Source organism: Meleagris gallopavo, chromosome 13 (assembly GCF_905368555.1).
Source record: "Meleagris gallopavo chromosome 13, MGAL_WU_HG_1.1, whole genome shotgun sequence".
NCBI classification, from domain to species: Eukaryota; Metazoa; Chordata; class Aves; order Galliformes; family Phasianidae; genus Meleagris; species Meleagris gallopavo.
Window position 1 is genome coordinate 10787205 of NC_139416.1, and position 21638 is coordinate 10808842.

The 21638-nt window shown below is 37.8% G+C and overlaps 1 protein-coding gene across 1 annotated transcript in view; it reads left to right on the plus strand.

Annotated features, from left to right (window-relative positions):
* DYNC1LI2 (dynein cytoplasmic 1 light intermediate chain 2) overlaps positions 1 to 13662 on the plus strand; it is a 28312-nt gene extending 14650 nt beyond the window's left edge. The window contains exons 8-13 of the mRNA XM_085234781.1: positions 1421 to 1532; positions 2321 to 2380; positions 3100 to 3141; positions 3578 to 3695; positions 4535 to 4651; positions 10600 to 13662. Of these exons, the coding sequence (XP_085090907.1) occupies positions 1421 to 1532; positions 2321 to 2380; positions 3100 to 3141; positions 3578 to 3695; positions 4535 to 4651; positions 10600 to 10706 (556 nt within the window). The 3' untranslated portion in view covers positions 10707 to 13662. The remainder of the gene's footprint in view (positions 1 to 1420; positions 1533 to 2320; positions 2381 to 3099; positions 3142 to 3577; positions 3696 to 4534; positions 4652 to 10599) is intronic.
* The last annotated feature ends 7976 nt before the right edge of the window (positions 13663 to 21638 follow it).

The following is a 21638-nucleotide window of genomic DNA, read 5'->3' on the forward strand; positions in this document are numbered from 1 at the left end:
CTTTAAATAAATACTTTAAGCAAGTATCTTTTTCTTCTAATGAAAAAGATGTCATATTGCAAAACTAGTCTTTGAAAATATTTAAAGAAATAAGGGAGACTCGAGGAGTTGCTGTCTTTCGTCATTTTTCGTATATATGAAATACTTTTAGACATGTCTTCTAATTCTCAGTCTTGTTTTTAAACAAAAATGACTCTAATTAAAGGGTCTGTGCTGGGTCTGGTCTTGATCAACATCTTCATCAATGGCCTTGATGAGGGGATAGTGGCCACCCTCAGCAAGTTTGCTGATGATACGAAGTTGGGAGGATTGGCTGACACGCCTGAAGGCTGTGCTGCCATTCAGCGAGACCTGGACAGGCTGGAGAGCTGGGCAGTAAGAAACCAGATGAGGTTCAACACAAGCAAGTGTAGGGTCTTACACCTAGGGAGGAATAATTGTATGCACCAATACAGGCTGGGGGATGAGCTGCTGGAGAGGAGCTCTGCAGAGAGGGACCTGGGCGTCCTGGTGGACGACAGGTTGGCCATGAGCCAGCAGTGTGCCCTCGTGGCCAAAAAGGCCAATGGCATTCTGGGGTGCATTAAGAAGAGCGTGCCCAGCAGGTCGAGGGAGGTGATCCTCCCCCTCTACTCTGCCCTGGTAAGGCCTCATCTGGAGTACTGTGTCCAGTTCTGGGCTCCCCAGTACAAAAAAAACAGGGATCTCTTGGAAAGAGTCCAGCGGAGGGCCACAAAGATGGTGAAGGGCCTGGAGCATCTCCCCTATGAAGAAAGGCTAAGTGAACTGGGTCTGTTTAGCCTTGAGAAAAGAAGACTGAGAGGGGACCTGATCCAGGTTTATAAACATCTGCGGTGTGGCGGCCATAGCGGTGAGGCCAGTCTCTTTTCAGTGGTACGTGGAGACAGGACGAGGGGAAACGGACATAAGCTGCAGCATAGGAAGTTTCGCACGAATGTGCGTAAGAACTTCTTCACGGTGAGGGTGACGGAGCACTGGAACAGGCTGCCCAGGGAGGTTGTGGAGTCTCCTTCTCTGGAGATATTCAAGTCTCGCCTGGACGCCTACCTGTGTGACCTGGTGTAGGGAACCTGCTTTGGCAGGGGGTTTGGTCTCGATGATCTCTAGAGGTCCCTTCCAATCCCTACAATTCTGTGATTCTTTGTGATTCCTTCTGAGGAACTTTGGCACATACCTGTTGTGCTTCCAGCAAATTGGAAACATCTTTTAAAAGTGCCACTTTTAAAATGTTTTGGTGTTTGTTACTTCAGATAAACAATATCTGAAGCATACTGGCTGGTTCTGAAAAGAGTAATATGTAAACTTGAATGGTTTGTGTCTTTTTTTCAGAACAAGTGATCTTTGTATCTGTAATTTCTGTGGCTCAAAAGACAAAACTTTCCTTCAATTCTTTTCACAGACCTGCTGGTTGGGACAATGAAAAGAAAATTGCCATTTTACATGAAAACTTCACAACAGTGAAACCAGATGATGCATATGAGGACTTCATTGCAAAACCTCCTGTACGAAAGGTAAGAAGAGGTAAACTCTTTTCTGTCTGATAAATAAGTACAGTTTGCTTGAATGGTTGCTAACAGCAATGTTGAAAATCTTCAAGTCTGAATACTTTTTTTCTGTATCCAAATGCATAAACTATCAGGCATTTATTTTCCACTAATTTAAGATACTAAAACAAAGAAATCATTCACCCTAGTGAATCAAAGGCAGTCCAAAATCATCCATTTCACATGAACCTTTTAGGAAGTGTAGTGCAGAAATGCCTTTTGTAAACTGAGTATGCTATTCTAAGAGTTCAACAATTTCACAAGTGCTTTTGAGGCTATTGTAAAAAAGAAACCTTGGTAAGGAAGAAAGTGTATTACTGTATCACTGACATTAGTGCTAAGCCTTCTTGTGATTGCATCAGCTGTCAAAATTGATTAAGGATCAGTGTAATGGTTTTGGAAGCTGTGGGATTGAATCTGAGGTTTTACAGAGTAAGGTAATAAAACAGGTATTTGAAAGATGCTGATGAGATTGAAAACTAAACTTAAAAAGGCAAATATGACTGCTTATCAGGTACTCTTCTTCTGAGGGGAATTTCCACAAGCTTGCTTCCTTGCTAGGCTACTTCATTCACATTAAATACTTTTTAATCACAGCTTCTTCCGTATTTCTTCTCTCTAATGTGTGAAAGAAGTTAAATTATTTTAAGTAACAGTGCTAAACTTTTGTCTCCTTTTCTTTGCGACTGTCCACCAAGCCAAAAAAAAAAGTTGAAGTCAATTTCTATTTTTAATCAAGTATTTTTTTTCAACAGTTAGTCCATGATAAAGAGCTGGCAGCAGAAGATGAGCAAGTATTTCTTATGAAACAGCAGGTAAAAAACCAAAGCCTTACTATGTAAGACTTCACTTTAAGCTCTCCATTATTATTTGCCTCCAGTTTTCCATTCCTCATTCGCTTTACAAGTTAATGATTTCTCAGCTTTGCAACTTCAAATGTAATTTGCTAAGACTTGCATGTATTTTTATGCATACGAGTAGAGAATATGGCCACCTGTCTTGGTAAATTGAAAGGAAAATATGCTGAAAACAAAACCAAAAAAAACATTGTAAGGGAGAAGAATAAGATCATTTGGAGTTTCACAACATGCACAGGTCGATGTGTAAAACTATAAGTACGTTGCCGTTTTCTTAGAGCTAGAGGCTTGAAAGACTTCAAGGTGTCAAATTTAGCCATGCTGTGTCTTATTCTCCTTTGTTTATAAGACAACTACTCTGTTAGTTAAAAGAAAACTAATAATAGTTTTCTGTGTAGTTGATTGTAAGTATCATAAAAGTTATAGAGTTGTCAGTGTCTGTGGTTCTGATTTGTGGTTCTGAAATGTTTGTGTAAGACAAAGGGCTGAAGGAAATGTATTTGTTTTAGCTGTCTCCTAGTGGTAAAGTTTGGAAGTATATCAATACTGAGGAGGCATGCTATAAATAGCAGAAAAGTGAATGATTAAATAAACTAATAGTTAGTGAGCTTCACTGTATTTTATTCCTTTGTAGTTCCTGGAATATATTTAACATTCTTAATATGCTGTTTTTGCAGTCATTCCTTGCCAAACAGCCAGCAACGCCTACAAGAGCATCAGTAAGTAGATCCAAGAGAAGAGTAGGAGGTGTTTTGTTTCTTTCTAGGGAAAAGAGCAAGAGAGTCTAAACTGTAGAGATTCATGTTATAAACATGAAATAGATAATCTTTTCAAACTTCAAAAAATTACAAAATATCTGATAATATTTTTACATTACTAAAAAATGAATTTATTCTAACTAGCTGTGGAAACAGAAATATCTGATGATTATTGAACTGAAAATTTCATACACTGATTCATTCTTTCTCTTAGTGGAGGCACAGACCCAAAATAACCTGTGTTGACTTTGTTTATTTATTCTCTCTGGTGTATAGAGTATAGTGGCAATATGAAAGTGTTGTTTTTTTTTAATATTGCATTTAGTTTATGTAATCAGTTCATTCAATTTATTCTCTGATTTGTGTGATACTGATTTTTTTTTTTCCTTTTTTTAAGGAATCTCCTGCAAGAGGACCTGCAGGATCCCCAAGAACTCAAGGCAGAGCCGGTCCTGCCAATGTACCCAGTGCCTCACCAATAACATCAGTTAAGAAACCAGATCCAAATATCAAAAGTATGAATTAGCATCTTACTATTTTTTTACGTGTTGTTTCCCTTAGAAAAAACCATTCCTAAAAAAGAAAGGTCTTGGAATTTATTCACTATTAGTATGGTGTTAGTTTAATAACACAAATCAATTTATGGCATCATTCCAGTTTTTTTGGTTTGATTTTGTCATGCATGTGACTTGGAGTTCTGTTACTGCCAAGCAGTTAGGTAGAGTTGAAATACATTAATTCTTCACATTGCTTAAGTACATTTGTTATGCATTGGTTGGATTATTAGAGTGGAGACTGGTTTAAAGTTCACATTTTTATACTTTTCAGCCTGAAGAAGAGAAGGCAGTGAGGTGACCTGATAGCGGCCTTTCAGTACCTAAAGGGGAGCTACAGGAAAGAAGGGGAAAAGACTCTTTAGCAGGGTCTGTGGTGATAAAACAAGGGGAAATGGTTTCGAGCTAAGGGAAGGAAGGTAGGTAGGTTTAGGTTAGATATAAGGAAAAAATTCTTTACGGTGAGGTTGGTGAGGCATTGGAACAGGTTACCTAGTGATGTGATTGATAACCTGTCCCTGGAGACTTTCAGAGTAGGGCTGCATAAGGCCCTGGGCAACCTGATCGAGCTGTGGTCTACATTGCAGGGGAGTTGGATTAGATGGCCTTCAGAGGTCCCTTCCAACTCTAAGGACTCTATGATTCTATTCTATGATTGTATTCTATATTTGAGGTTTATTTCCTTGGTTTGTAAATGTTATCTCTATATGGGAAAAAAGAAATTCACTAATAGTAACTATTGTATAAATATATAAATATGTTTTGTCTTGTTTGTTTGTTTGTGTGTTTGTTTTGTTCAGATAATGCTGCAAGTGAAGGTGTCTTGGCTAGTTTCTTTAACAGTCTCTTGAGCAAAAAGACTGGCTCTCCTGGGAGTCCTGGTGCTGGAGGAGTGCAAAGTACAGCCAAGAAATCAGGTATTGGAGTTGTTATTTGAAATATTTTATTTGACCCGTGTTGGCCTAAATGTTTGTATCTTTTAAGCTGATGAGTGAAGTAGCAGATCTTGACAGATGATGCAGTGCCAAAATGTGCACATAAAGTTCTCTTAAGAAACTATTATTGCAACTTTGTGACTCAGGGTTTCTATTAAAGTTGTTATAACTCAGTTCTCTGAGTGAAATGTAAACTAACTGTATTCAGAAGGTGCTAATCTTTTACATTAGAGTTCCTTGTCTTCTAGATGCTTAACTACTACTTAACAGAAGATCATTTCATTGGGTTTAGAATGTAGTTTCCAGTTAACTACTGAAATCTCTCATCATTCAAATTTAAATGAATTATATTATACAACAGCTTGAAGTTATCTCCTAATTATTTTACTATTTTATTATGATTCAGCACATCAAGTGGATTTGTTCTGTGTATATACCTATGCCTGCGTTGTATGAGGTATTTACTAGTAAGCAATTACAGTATTTTAGATGAAAATAAACCAAACAAGTAGAATAGTATCTATACAAAATTAAGCATTATCAAGTGCATGGTTGTTCCAGCCAATCATAGAAATTCACTTCTTTGCTGATTGCTTTACTGTTCATTTTCAATATTGGCATTCCCATCATGCTGTACACTCAAGAGCCTTCCTTATCTCCAGAATTATTTCACTACTGAATTATTGCTAGATACTCTACTTCTAATCCTAGATATGTGAATTCATGTGTAATTTAATGATTAAAACCAGTTTCTGATAATGCTTAGAGGATGGGCTGGGGGATGGGCTTCAGGCTGGGGGATGAGCTGCTGGAGAGGAGCTCTGCAGAGATGGACCTGGGCATCCTGGTGGACGACAGGTTGGCCATGAGCCAGCAGTGTGCCCTCGTGGCCAAAAAGGCCAATGGCATTCTGAGGTGCATTAAGAAGAGCGTGTCCAGCAGGTCGAGGGAGGTGATCCTCCCCCTCTACTCTGCCCTGGTAAGGCCTCATCTGGAGTACTGTGTGCAGTTCTGGGCTCCCCAGTACAAAAAAGACAGGGATCTCTTGGAAAGAGTCCAGCGGAGGGCCACAAAGATGGTGAAGGGCCTGGAGCATCTCCCCTATGAAGAAAGGCTAAGTGAACTGGGTCTGTTTAGCCTTGAGAAAAGAAGACTGAGAGGGGACCTGATCCAGGTTTATAAACATCTGCGGTGTGGCGGCCATAGCGGTGAGGCCAGTCTCTTTTCAGTGGTACGTGGAGACAGGACGAGGGGAAACGGACATAAGCTGCAGCATAGGAAGTTTTGCACAAATGTGCGTAAGAACTTCTTCACGGTGAGGGTGACGGAGCACTGGAACAGGCTGCCCAGGGAGGTTGTGGAGTCTCCTTCTCTGGAGATATTCAAGTCTTGCCTGGACGCCTACCTGTGCGACCTGGTGTGGGGAACCTGCTTTGGCAGGGGGGTTGGTCTCGATGATCTCTAGAGGTCCCTTCCAACCCCTACAATTCTGTGATGCTGTGATTAGTGTAAGACACAAGCATTCTGAACTGGAGTTAAAAAAAGAGGTTTGATGCCAGACAGTGATGATATCGCAATTGAAAGAACAAGAGGAATAGTTGGAACATGTGTATTTGAACTGAAAACTATTTCTAGAGAATTAAAATAAAGTGTGTATGTTTAATTATTTACTTATTGGAAAGTGTTTTACATAACACTTCATAAACTAATCTCCAAAATAGCTAGAATGTGACTTCTGGAAAGTCAGTATTTTGTGGGTCTCATTATTTATGTTTTTTTCTCCACCATTTGCTATGAATTCTGCAAATCTCCTAATTAGATCTCTTTATTGAATTTATTTATTATTTAAGTAAAAATAAAAGGGTTTTTGTATTGTATGTCCCCATTTCATTCATAATTTTATCTACATTACAAAATATTAAATTCTGCCCTAAAATAGAGTGCCCTGTCTCATTAAACATTGCTTCATCCATTTCAGCGTTGTGTGATTACTGCAATGTCATCTTACCTGTTTTTATAGAAATAAGACTAGAAATAATTTTTAGAGGCTATTTAATTCCTGTTCTTTATCAAAGTAGAATCGGTTTTGGAGTCCCTGAGTGATATTTGAAAAACAGCAAAAACCAGAACAAAAAATAAACGAAAACCAACCGAATAAAAAACCTCTGAGATAGATCCAGTGTCATCTCTCTGGGCGGTCTGTTCCAGAACTTAATTTATTAATTATTTTTTTCTAATATACAATCAGTATATCACTATTCCCGTACTATTCATCTTTTACTGGAGAGATGGAGTATATCCTGTCTTTCTTCAGAGCAGTCTTCCGCATATTGGAATACTACTGGCCATTTTCCTGTGATTTTTGTCCAGACTGCAGAAATACACTTGTCAGCCTTTCCTCATAGGGTGTATCAATGGCTCTGATAATTCTGACTGTTATGCTATGTACTTTTGACTGTCTGTTTTTTGGTGCTCAGATGTGAATGCAGTACTTCAGACAAGGCTTTGTCAGCCTTAACTAGAAATTACTTAATCTGTGTTACCTGTGTTCCTGTTTAGCCATCACAGCATGACTCATGCCAGGGTTGTATATTTTTGGCTGTATGATATTGGTCAAGCTTTGGCGGAGCAATACAGACAATTTAATACAATTTCCGCATCCGAACAGGATGTTTTCTAGTCTTGATTAAATTACCTGAATATTTACAAAGGCAGTATTTTATTTCTTTTGCTTTCTGTTTTTTGACAATTTATATAAAAAACTTTTTTACTTCTAATTCTCTTGTTCAAAATCCTTTGTAGTTTCTTTGAGAATGCTAGCCTGCAAATCTGGTAACGGTTGTGCAGTGTAGATTGCTGTTCTTAAATATTGACTAGTAGTATGGATAATTAATGGGTAATTTTTTGAATTACAGTTCATTCTTTTTTTTTTTTTTTTTAAGAGACTTTTTTTTCTAGTTTATATGAAGGTTATGTGAGATGTGATATCGACCGCTTCTCCCTTCTCCACAGGACCTGTTATCCTATCATAGAAAGAAATTTGGTTGGCTTGACACAGCTTATTGGTAACAGATCCATGCAATCGTACTGCTAGGCTGTTCGTAAACATCTAAACCATCATTGCATTTTATGGACAAATACTACAGTAAAAACTAACTAGTTTTTAATGAGCTTTACTCTTTCCTCTGTCAGTCTTCTAGAACATCATGTGCCTTTAGGAGTTCTCAAAGATGACTAATGGCTAGTTTTTTTTGTTGTTGTTTTTTGGTCAGCATTAACTTCTAATTTAAATAGATTATTTCTCTCATGAAACATCTAGAGACAGCAGTCATACACCCTTTCTTAACTCTTTGTTTTATTAGACTAAATTAGATGAGTTCTTTTCTAGCCTTCTGATAAAAGTTGAGCTCTATTTTCTCTGCTAGTTTCTTCTTGTTACTTGCCATCGCTGGCTTATCTTTTCTTGAACATGAGTGATTAGAATTGTGTGCAGCACTCCAGATACGTCTCATTGTAGTGCCTGCAACAGCATTTGTCTTTCTTTGGTGGAAGTCCCTCTCCTGAGCGATCACAAGATTGCAGTTGGCTTTTGTTGGCTGTATCAAGTTGGTAGCTCACACTCGTCCCCTCACTTTTGGAACAGAACTGTCGGCTTTCAGTCACAAGAGAATATGCCTGTTCCTTGTCAGATGGTGTTCTCACATCTTATGCTCAACCAATATATGATTAAACTTTCCTGAGAAGGTAAGAAGGACTCTTAACACTGATGTCTGAAAAGCTCTTGTTGAGTTTATAAAGGCAGCTGTTTACTTGTTCTTTTGTGGAAGGGTTGAGGAGAGTATCTTAAAATGACTTAAAATGAATTAAAGCAGCCTCTTTCATGTGAACAAATGTACTAAAATAATATTTGTAAGGATTTTAAGTATCTAATCTAAACTGTTTTAAGAGCCCTAAGTTTTCAGAAGATTGCCACTAAAAACATTTATCTTTTAAGAGATTGCCTGTTTCTCCTGCAGTTGTAAATATGCTGTGGTTGAAACTGAGATACTGTTATAGGTTGAGAGAGACATTATGGATTTCAAGTAATGATCAGCCTGATCGATTGGTTTGCCCCATGTTTTATTTGAGAGGATATTGTAATCTGGGTAGAAAGCCATCTTATTCGTTTCTATGCTGTGCAGTTTTTCACCCACTCTATTTGCTTTGATGTTGCTGGGCTGTCTTTTTCCAGTTGTAGAACTTGACTCTTCAGAAAGCTTCAAATGATGGATTCTGAGGTGAACATCTTATTTCCTTACGTATCTACAGATACAAAAGATTTATTTCATTTCTGTTCAGAAGATAGTTCAACTTTGTAAGGTTTGACTTCACCCTTCCAGATGAAGAACTGGAGTTCCCAGCTCTCATTACTCTGGAAAGAAGGTTTATAATTGTGTAGCACACACTGAATTGGCTAAGGCTGCTACCATTCTTGATGATATTCTTGTAGGGAAACTGAAAGCAAATATCAATTTAGTTTACAATGGAGGGGAATTTTAAATTTTCTTAATAAGAGCTCTTTTGTTTCTTCTCATTTGAAAGGTGATCATCTCTGACAGTGGTAATGGGGAGAGTATAAAACTACGTATCGTTCAGTGGTTTGGCAATGTTTTTCACATGTGATGTGCAGTAGTGGCAGGAGACAACTGTAATGATACAGTTCATTTGTTATATATAAAAAAAGCCATGGTTGGTGTTTAGACCTACTTTTGCTCAAGTGGTTTGAATTTATTTAAATCAGAGTGCCCTATTATACAAGTGAAGTTTTTTGTATTGTAATTTGTAAATTTATTACATTTTTTAATAAAAAAATTGTTTAAATATTGATGCTTTGAATAGATGCTTTTAAGAATACTGTGGCTTATGATCAGCATTTAAATCTAAAACCAATGCAGTGATTGAAAGTAGCCTTTTAACTTAGTCTTTGTACTTTGGAAAAAAACACTTAAATCTTCAGCAGTCAAATCTTGCCTTCCTAATGTTTTCAGCATGTACCCTGGAAGAAATCCACCTAATATTTCACACACATTTGAACTGGAAAACAGATGCTTGTTAAATTCTTTGGCTGTGTAAGGAAGCTGTACATGGTTATATAATCTATTTTTTTGTCTAAAAATATAGGTTTTTAATCTTAAATGCTTGTATGCTGTGGGCTTTAGAATATATTGTTCCAATTTTAATGATTAATTCATCTGTGGGTTTATAATTTTCAGAATGAGGGAATTAAACTGTAGTTTAGTGAGAGAATTGTTAAAAAGTTTTGAGTCTAATATAAAAATGTATGATATGCTGTTCCATGGAATACTTCAGTGTGTCTGTTTTCAATTGAAGAAGTCCTTTGAAATGATGGCTCTGAGATATTAAAGGAGTACGCAGTTCATGTCCCCTTTTTTAAGGGAAGCATTGTCTGCAGACATGAAAGAGTTGTTTAATATTAAAATGCATCAGGAATAAGTGCGACCAAACAAATGTGATTTTTCTAGCAGGTGTCCTATGTAGTTGGGAGAGCTTGTGGTTAAAATCTTTGTTGAAAAGACTCCTTGCTATATGTACTAATAATAGAATTGTGTACAGTTAATTTTTTTAGAAAATTCTCAGTGTGATTGTTTTTAAGATACTGGTTGCTTTGGTGTATGTTGCAGATATTTTCATGCTTTGTATTTTGTATAATTCAGCATTTTGATTTTTATTGTTGAATCAAATCTTATATCAGTCTTTATGTAGATATTACCTTGTATTTAGTCAGGCCCAATGTTCTTGGGTAGGTGGTGAAATAAGAAGCAATTAAATAATATGTTGACGTAAAAAATGATCCTATGAATGCATGTACTCATCGGTTAAAATATTTTCTGGAAGGTAGATTGGTTTAACCTTGTTCTTTTTCTTTTTAGGACAAAAAACAGTTTTGACAAATGTTCAAGAGGAATTGGATAGGATGACTCGCAAGCCAGACTCTATGGTAACAACAAGCTCTCCTCCGACAGAGAACGAAGCTTGATAGCGCTTAAAAATGCATAAGTAAATGACCAAATAACTATGTATATTGATCTGATAAGACCAGGAATTTTCTGCTATGGCAGATGCTATCAGTTTTTTGGGGGGCAGGGGAAATGAGCTTACTATGTCATTGCCTTGTCCCAGTAAAAAGTGCACATTCAGGAAGTTTGCATATAAAATCCCTCTGTATAAGATAACCATTTAGAGTTTATATAGGGCAATTCTTTTGGTTTTCGAGGTAAGCAGGTGCAGCTGCATTTCCTGTTGTGAAGAGCACAGAGAAGCAAGATGCAGAATTATTACTAAAATACTACTTATGACTGCACATAAGGCAAGAAAGAAATGGAATCCTCTACCAGAATTATTGGAATTGGCTACTTGTATGTTTACAAATGAACTAAATACTTGGAAAGATGGTGGTGATGTAACAGAACATTAATTGGGTTGAAAGAAGCCTAGGTAGGAGATGGAGCCCTAAAAGGGGAAGCAGATTTGAGTCAGTAAGAAACAGGAATGTTGGATTGACTGGAGAGGAGCAATGTTGTTAAATCCTGTGTTTCGCATAGGGTAAATAATCCCTGTTTTAAAAAAGACTACTTTATATTGGAGAATTCCAGGCCTAACACTAAGCATCATGGGAATTTATTCTTGTTATAAATCTTGTTTTAGTTTAGAAGAAAAAAAATGTCTAAGAGTGTGGATGCCCTTTCTGGTGTAGCTGACAAAGGGAGAAACTTAAACTTGTTTAGATCCAAGTGCCTGGCACAGCGTGTGATGTGTCTTTAGAAGGTGCTTGAATTTATTGTGCACTGTAGTACAAACAGTCACTGTTTGGTTTTATTTTAAAATGCGTAGTTTGGCAATTTGTATTTAATTTTAAGTCCTGTTTTCTGATAGCTTCTGCCTTTTTTTATGCCAAGAGGCTAGCCTATGAAGAATGGTCGGTGACGTATCATTTTCCCATAATGAAATGTGCTACAGAACACTCGGTATTTTTTTCTTACTTTTTGTAACAAAATATTAGCTACCCAGCTAAAACTGTTTCCTGCCTTATACCTGTGGAAGTTTTTAAAAAACTTTCAAGGCCCTTTTTCCAACCACATCTGCTGCAGGTGCAGCCAACTCCAATTCTGGAGGTAACCTAAAAAGTACGAATGTGTACATGATGAATATAGTCAATAACTTGTTTTGTATTTTTTTTTTTAATGTAGCATTTCATTTGGAAAGATGGGTTGTGGTTGTCCCCGTTGCTGTGACGGAGCTCTGTCCATGGTCACAGAAAACCATCCTTCTGTAAAAACAAAACTGCTATGGTTACTGAAATGGCACTTTTGATTTTATATATGGTATGCTTGTTTTACATGTACACACTACCCTAAATTAAAAAATGCCAAGCATATTCTGTGCTCTTAATGCTGAAGGGAAAAACCACAATTTGAATTACGCAGAGTTTACTTTCTGTTGATATAAACTTGTTGTACTAAATCCGATGTCTGGATATAACTTCCCTAATATATACTGTTACTTAAATATACAGAATTAGATCGACCACTAACACAGTACTGGATGTTAACTTCAAATCCTAATGTAACATCAAGAGGCTGTTCTTCATGTAAGTCTGTCTAAACATTATCTAGGAAGCTAAGAGTATTTACTTGCCTCTTTGACAACCGTTAACGTGAGCATGTTATTTGTGCCAGTTTTGTTGAAATGTTTTTTTTTTTTTTAACTTTTTTTTTTTTAACTTTTTTAAATAAAGGGTATGACCTAAAGTTATACAGTTGTCTAGATAACAGACTAAAACTGTGGATGGCTGATGGGAATGTGGATGTACTTCCTGGTGTAATGGGTGCCAGTTGCAAGTTGCCACACCAGAAGTAATTACACTCTGTCCTTCTGACACTGAGAATTGAGACTGGAGACTGAAACATCAAAGGCATGACAAGAAAATTGGAAAAGTGTGTGTGATTGTAATGGGATAGAGTTTGAAAACCTCAGTCCAAAATTATGTTTTTGCCATCTAGCCTGATAAGCACTTTCTCTAGCAATACAGCTAAAACTTACAATTGAAGTACTTCCCAGTTTTATAAAAGTGTTAAATATACTAAAATTGATCAAAACTGATAACTGTAACTTAATAGCTTTGCAGAAAGATGCTTCTGACAAAACAGAAACAGATTTCCAGTTTCTAATTGCAAGTGAATGCTCCTAGTTTATCAAAAGAGTTGTAAGTAATGTAGCATCCTGTGGCTGCCGAAGTCTGCCAGCTTTGGTGAGCTGCACAGTTGTTCTTCTGGTGTCTTCAAGCATTGGAACCAAAGGCCAATTGCAAACAGCCTTTATGTTTTCAAGTGAAACTTCATTTTATTTGCAGATACACTTGTATGGTAGACTGTTTAAACTATTATGACTGTATTTATATGCATTACGGTGACTGCATCTACTATTCATGTTTAAGAAAACAAAAAAAGAAATTGTTCAACTTGAAGCAAATATAAAAGTTTAAAGATTGGCCCTCCATAAAAATGCTGTGGTTATGCTGCTTGATTTTAAGTTTGCACTTTTTTTATTGGCATTTAAAAAAAACTGTTTAAACTGAATTTCGTATTTTATTTAATTTAACTGCGTTGAAAGTGACTGCTTTGTACATCATGAACTTAACAATATACATGCTGTAAATGAAAGTTCACTGTCCTGTATACGAAGGGTATTTTTTGTTTGTTTTTTTTGGGGGGGGAGGGAAGAAAGGTGGAGCAGGGTGGGGTGGCGGTTGTTTATTTTGTTTGTTTTTTTTTCCAACTTACAATTAGGACTGCAAATGTATGAGACAAACCTTAGACCATTGTATGGCTTTAACCAGATGCAGTATGCAGTCATGTGGGATCTTGCTTTCTAGTGCTGGCAAAATAAGGACATCTTTAATTACTGGCTTCAATAAACATGAATCCAGACTGCTCTATGCTGTGATTTTTTACAATTTTTATTTTCATTTTTAAGATCATCCTTCTAGAGCTGTGTCTGTGGGAGCAGAACATCAGTGAGTTCAGTGAACAGGAGAGTTAAGTCGGCTCATACTGTTGTGTACAGGGTGGAAAGCTAGCCACTTGGATGGTGTAAATAATGGACTGCTAATAACAGAACTAAGGGTTTTTTTCCTCTTTGGTAAGTGCAACAAGTTTTTCTTAGTGAGCGTAGAAAGAACAGACCAATTTATGTAGAATTTTTCTGTTTACTTGTTACTTGAGCTGGATGCCTTTCTGTTCTCCTACGTAGCTGGAAGTTCTACTTCATTAATGTTTGTAGTCATTTCTGTTACAGAAGCCAACTGAGCTTTTGATTGCTAAAATACATAGTTTGTGTAGAAGTGAAGCTTTATGAAGCCATGAAGCAATTATTTCTGAGGAGTTACCATAATGCTTCTTCTTTAAATGAGTTCATTAATATACAGTAAAGTATTACTTTTGGTCCATTTAAAATGCAAAACATTCAAGATGGGATTTAGAAAATAATTTCTGAATATATGATGAGAAATATATTTGGAGGGGAACTAAATGAAAGTTTCATCTTCAGACATGTTAAAGCTGGAAATGACTTTATGAAGAAAGACCGTAATGGTGGATAGAAATGAAGGAACTCCCCTGTAACTCTTGTGTGTACTCCACTGTTGTTTGTCAGTAGGGTTGCTGTGGGTTGTTAGTGATTTTCTTTTTCTCTTTTTTTTTTTTTTTTTTTTTTTTGAGGGCAAATGCCTCAATAAAACAAGCAGACATGAGGTAGCGTGGTTTTTATTACACGTTATTAAACATCTTGCTGGAGGCTCTAAGCTACTTGCTCAAAGTAAATCTTCCCCTGACTGCTGTTCCAGAAGGTGGCATTAAACCTTCTGGCTTTTCAGCCATGGCAGGCTTTTGTTAGTGTATGAAGTTCTCAGATAAGAAACTTTGCATGAATAAAGTCAGTCAGTTTCTGAGTCTTTGTAGTTCAAATACACATGAGGGAAGGGCGGTTAATGACCAGGATGTTGCTAACAACCTAAAAGAGCCTCTAGTTGTCCAGAACAGTATTGTAGAAGTACATGGAATATCTAAAGTTACTGTTCAGTACCGAAAGTAAAACTTGTGTGTTGCTCGATCTTTTAATTAAAACAAACAAATTGTATATTCAGAGGATACAGGCAGTTTAATTCCAGAAGCACTCTTCAGGTGGAGCTCAGCTTTCCCTTTGATGTAAATCGTCTAGCCCTTCTGGTACAACTTTCGTAGTAATGAATTATTTGTTCTCTGATCCACTCAGATTTTGCAGAGAAGTTGATGTAAACCCAAGTAATTAAGAAAGTCAACAGTCTGAACAAGTGCTTTGGGTCACTGCGTGGCTCTGGTTTCACAGCAGAGATGTCTGCAGTGAAATGTTACTGTGCCTTATAATTAGCCATTCCAAGTAGTGGGTGTTGCAGTAGTGTAGGTGAGAACACAATCTGATCTAACATGCTTTCTTCTTTCTAGAAAAGTGGAATGAAGCAAGTGCTGATATGTGCATGTATATCAGTGCTTCTGTATCGCTTGGAATTGAAATACATTTAAAAGAAAATAAATGCTTTTCAAGTGGTAATGTGCTACAGTGCTTCAAAACCATGGATGGCTATAAATTGAAGTGTGGGTGGGGCATCTAAGTCTGCCTTAAGCTGGCTTAAAAAAACAATTAGTTGTATTGGTGTGTTGCACATTTCTTGTGCCAAATACAGCAGTGCACCTAAGAGCATAGTGCTCACACTGTTTAGAAATATTACTCTTGTAAAAGATTTGAATTATCCATACTGGCTGGCATGTACATCATATTAATAAATACATACTTGAAAAGTGTCTGTAGGATAATGCTGTAGACGTGGAAGCAATTAATTTTCTCTACTGCCATTGTTTGCATTGTGGAGCTTTCTGTGTGGTAGATTGAACATTACTAGTTGTAAATTTTATTTGAAGAAAAAGATCTTTGACTCCTCTCTCCTTGATAATTAATTATTAACTATGTTTGACTGAAGCTTTCTGTAGATGCAGTGTTCCAGATGGTGGTGGACTGAGGATCAGTGCCTTTAAGCAATGCTGCTTCATACACCATTTTAAGATGGTATATTTTTTTCTTGTGATGAGCCCTTAATAATTCTTGTGTAGCAGATTTTTTAGGCCAAATGCCTTTCAAAGAGCAAATAGCAAAGAAAAATACTAGATGAAAGCCAGTTTCAATTAATTTCAGTAAAATTACTATTCTAAGAATTTCCCCAATATGGGTTAAACTTTTTTTTCCTGATTCTTAACTAAGACACTCTGATTCTTTGCTTTCAGAACAAAAGCTTAAATTGCAATGTTCAACCTGAAGAAAAACAGTTGTTTTGACCATACACACAAGAGAGCTGAATTTGGGTGCAGAAGCTGATGGAATCATGCACAAGCTACCTTTTTTCTCTATGAATGTAGGTTTAAAGAAGTTGTTAATGCTTGCTCATATGTTCCTTTATGGTCATGTAAAAAATGTCATCCTTGTAGAAGTGGTTTAGAACAATTTCAGAAACTATTCAAAATATAGGATTTTTGCAACATTAAGGTTCTAGGAATAGTCTTACACAAACATAGGAAGAATTTGTAGTAAAATAGTGAAGTTTTATAGGAAAGGAGATAAGCAATCCTAAATCTCTGACACTCAGTTTATCAGATTGACAGCATTCAAAAGAACAAGGACTTCCCTTTGAGAGAGGGATTGAAGTGGCAGGATTAGAGTGAAATAAATGGCAGGAAAAGAGGGAATATGATTACTGAAAAGATAATGGATTCAGATGGCTACTGAGGCTCGGACCAGAACATGTAATTGTTTGCTGGACTTTGAGCCAGAGTGCAGAGTGCCCTCTAACTTGCGCAGATTGCTCCAAGTGATTGGCTGCAATCTTTGTCTTGCCTTGTGTTGTGCTTGTTTCCACTTGGAAGCCAGGTTTTTGTTCTGACAATGGCCATTTGACTGCAGTACAAAGTAAAGGCCTATCTGAGCCAGGAACAGGGAAGTCAAATCGTGGTCCAAGAGTGCATAAGAATGGTGGGTAGGTGTTAGGGAGGTGTTGGGGAGGATAATACATGGCTAGGCTGAGTCTCAGTAATTAATGTCTGTTTTTTGAACACAGGACTTAACACCCATTTTGGTTGCAGAGAAGATTTGGATGTTGCACTCAAGTTTACTTGAATTTATTGATCATGTTGTAAGTGGTAGGACAGAGGTGGAGATCAATGTTATTTGCGGTGGTTGGTTAATGAAATCTGTTTGATGTGGATGATAAATGACTATCAAGTTAAAACCTCTCTTTTCCAGAGGAATCAAGTGTTTATTTGTGAAATACTGACTGTATTTTGGAGATCGTTGGAAGGCTAATGAGATAAAAATCTTCATCTGCTCTGAAAGATGAGGCTACTATGGGAAGAAGGAAGAACTTCAATTTTATTTAAGGATCAGTCACTGACTCCAGAGAAAATTACTTAAAACCAAAGCAAAGGCAAAAGGCTTAGGGTGAGCACTTGGTACTTGTGGCCAAACCCAGGACTGGATTTGTGTAGCTTAGGCGTGGAGGTCAGTAAGAAGTGATACAGAATCTCACTGTGACTTGAATGACAAAACTTGACAGCTACCAGTATCTTTTGGTAATAATTGTTGGCTCCTGTTGTCAGGAGCTAATTTTGAAAGAAACAAGTGGTGTATTAATCATTGATATATGTAAGAGTATTAGATTGCTGAATTAATACCAACATTCATGTATGTTATAAACCTGAGTTATTTTATGCGGGTTTATTTTCCTGGTAAAGCAACACGTGACCCAGAAAAACACTGGATTGCCAGAAGGCAGCTATAACTAGCAGCTGTTCAACTGGCTGCGTTAGGATGTTTTGATTTAAAAACAAGCAACGCCTTGCAATGCTGTTGTAAAGGGCTGGGAGATTGCCAGTGGAAATGGCAGGATCTGAAATATTTAAAACTTAGCCTGTCAGAATCTCTCTGGATCACCTTTTAGCTTAGCAGAAGTACAGCACAGCTATTAACAGAATGCTGTCATACTTAAAATATTTTACTTTGACCACAGTTTTCCTCTTGCTTTTGCATTTGTGCTCTGTCCTATTCTAGCCCCTTATTATAAGCAACTTGAGTCTTTTGGGCCAGTTCAGTTGAGAAGGATCTCAGAGCTCACTGAGCTAATACCAGTTGCATGAAAATTAGTGGCTCAGTAGAGAAGATAGATCCAAGACTTCCTGTGCTTAGGGAAGCGTTGCCAAGGAAGTTTGGCCAGTCAGCAGGCGAGACAGGCCAAGCGCAGATCTGTCAGTCTGCACACATGGAACCTGGCAGAGCACTTGCTTTCTTTTGCTCAAGCAGTAGTTAGGGACATAAATAGGAGTTAAGCCTACTGCGTGTGAAAGGGGACCCTTGGGGGGGTGCTGGGTCACTGGGCTCAGTGGGAGGGGTGAGTGGGAAGGTGGGAAGAGAAGACTGAAGTCTGCGGGGAATTGGGATTTATTAGTTCCGCTTATACAGCCTTGTAAGTTTGGGGCAATGTGCCTGCCTCGAGTTTATAGCTAGAGATGGAAGACTTAAAATTATTTTTCCTGTTTAAAAAAAAAAAAAAGAAAGCCTAAACCTTCCATTGCATGTAGAAGACCAAATAACTAAAGAAAGAAATGCTCTGAAGGGAAAGAGCCAAATTTGCTGAATGTCAAATTTTGTTGCATGTAGGAATTAAGTGCTGTTGAGTGGATTAAGTTCTTTGAACTGCTGTCACATTAGCTGATGTAAGCAATAAGTGTAGGTAAAACAAATTCCAAAGAATAACTAAAAAATGAACTTTTAAAACCTTTGCAATTCTCCACCAGAGGCAGAAGGAGCTGCTTGGTTTGGTTACGTAACAGCAAACAGTATTAAAACAGTTGAGGTCAGTTGTTTTCGCTGGCCCGTTTCATCCATGGAAAGAAAGAATGCAGTGAGTGTACTTCATCTTCATATTTATTTATACATTTTATTTAAAGCCTGCTGAGAGACCTTTAAAACTTTGTTTGTAAAACATGGTTTATACAATTTTTCTTCCACCTTTTCAAAAAATAAAAATGATCTTTTTCCCTCCAAAGGGCTGCTGTATCCTCCACACTCCCATCTCTTGCCAAAAAACTGTAGATGCCACAGGGCAGCATGGCAATGGCCATGCAGTCAGAGGGGAACAGCAGTTCCCTGACCTTCTGTTCTGGACTTGTGTGTTTTTATGGTATTATTGGAAGAAGACTACCTTTTTTCCCAGTTGAGATTTTTTTCCCCTCTGTTTCCTGAATAAATGTAGTGCCATGAATAAAGTAAACATTGCTGTCAGTCTCTCTGCATATTTTTCAGTGTGCTTCATTATACAGAATTCTTTCAAAAGAAATACAACCCACGGCCTTGGCTGGTTCCCAGCATCATTAAAAGTCCACTGGCACTTTTCTTAAGAACATGAGGCTTTGCTTCTGTTTTTTATAGAAATTAATTTCACCTCCCTCCTGTAGAAAGTCTGCTGCCCTTCATCCCAGATGTGGCTGCGGTGTAATCCCTGTCTGGCACTGCAGGTTGCAGATGTCCGTGAAGGCTTTTGGAGGTGAAAAGAATCAGTGAATGCTTCATCAGTGAGGAAGGCGAGGGGAGAGAACGGGCCAGTAGATGCTATTGAAGGAGATGTCAATTTTAATCCAGGAGAAAAAAAATTTCTCTCTGACTGGTTCATTGTTCATAGCATGTAAAATGTTCATCAGTCTGCAAAGACTGATTTGATTGCCAGTAGTGTCTTTATTTTTAAGGGGAATTTCTGCTTACTGATGGTGAAATTCCAGGAGTGATATTACCCCTTTTCCCATTCAGAGGGTGAAACCAACCCTACAGAGCTGCCTGGGACAGGTCTTGTGATGACTTCCAGCCACCAGTGTCCTCTGGTTGCCTTTGTCAGCTCTTACAGCTGCCCCATGGTGCACATGCTGGGGGAATTGGTCACACAAATATACAGGGGCTGTAAAGCCCTCCAGGGCTACTCTGGTTGTTTTGCCGAGTGCTGGAATACAGGTGAAGGTGTTGAAGTATGCATGGGATGATGTGATAGTAAAACAATGTAGATGTGAGCAGGGCTCACAGACACTGTGTTGCTACATCTGTAGTTTCTTAACCAGACAAGCTGTGTTGCTGTGGAGTCGCCTGTTTACAGTACCCTAACCAAAATGTCGGGATTGAGAAGCAGGCACTGACTTCTCAGTACATATATTACTATGTTTTGAGAATGTTCAGTGGGAGAAGCAGTAGAAGCATTTATACATTGCCCTTTAAATTAGGTTCGTTCTGTTCTCCTGTCTGCTTCTCTTACTACTTCCCTCTATATGACTGCTTTGACCCCTAGCTAAGGAATGCAGCTCTTGGGGTGGCTTTGTGTTGAGCGTTCTTAGCCTGTGAGGCTGTGCAGTACTCTTCAGCTGTGCTTGGCTGAGGTCAGGTGGGTATCCCTGCCCCACTCAACAGTGGCCATCCTCTGCCAGTTAGAGGTTACTGACTGCCTGACTCCCTGCCATTGCATCCAGTTGTCTTTCTGCTGAAAGCCCGTCTCAGAACTTGTGTCTTATCCGTGCTGTATGTTGCATTATTTTATAACTGACTCAGAGCAGTTATTTGCCTGCTTCCTATGCTGCCAGTGGCCACAGAATTGATGTGTGCATGCCGCACTCAGGCTGTGAAAATGGAGAATTTGCTGAAATAAGGCACTTAAAACTACCAGATGTTTTCCTAAAGCAAGTTCTTTATTACGTTTTTAGATTTTTTTTTTTTTACTGTAAAGTTGAGAGTGCTTCAGAATTTTTTACATTGAGAAATTCAAGTAAAAAAATCCTCTTGATTCCTGAGTTAAACTCTAATCACTGCTCAGCTCTCCTGGAATTTGGCAGCATACCAGTGCTCCTTCCCTTTGGTAGGTCATGTGGAAATACTGGAGCATTTTCTTAAAGAACCTCTCTGCTCTGTGCAGGTACTTGCATAGATGTAGCTTTCCTGTTAGGATTTTAATTCCTTTCACGCTTTAACTACATTTTCCTCACAATAAACACTGTTCAGATCAACAAAATTTTATGTATCAGCTTTAGAATACTTTGTGCATTAAAACTATACCAGTGCAACTTCTAAAGTCTGGTTTTAAGTTGTAGTCACTTGCAATAGAACCATATGTTAATTTTGAAAATGAAATTTAGACATGTTTAATGAAATGAACCCACAAGAAGTTCACAGGTTTATTAAAAGGTGTATTGAAGGCTGAAGTTTATTAAAGGCTGTATGAATAGCTGAGATGTGAGCTCAGTCTGATCAGCGATAATGTTTAAAATCATTTTTTTCCTCATTTTTAACACCTAGATTATCACTTAGTTAAGTTTATCACCACGGTCCTGGAGATTCTTTCTGATGCGGAATTTTTAATTCTGCCAAAGCTGGCTTACCCGTTCTGTAGAAATACAGATCTTTAATTACAGCGCCGATGAACAGCGTCCAGGTTCTTGCTTGTTTCCACTCTTCACTCAATTTGTAGAAAGATGCGAAGTCTCCTCTGACAAACATGATGACCTGGCTATTAGCTCTATGCACTGATGTTATCCTGAGTGCTGATCACTGACTCGTTCCCCATTTTCCAACTTGTGTTCAGGCACACAGTGAAATAGCAGGCTTTGTTTGAAGAGCTCATGAACTTGTGAAAACAAAGTTATCTGAAAGCAATGTGATTTGCCTTGGATGAATGCAATGACCTTTTTACTGGATCAATACTAGTATTTACATATTAAACGTAGACATTTTTTTCCTTCAAGTGCTATGGAGCAGAGTGAAAAGGTGCCGCAACAGGCAAGAATGTGTGTAAAGGATTCCT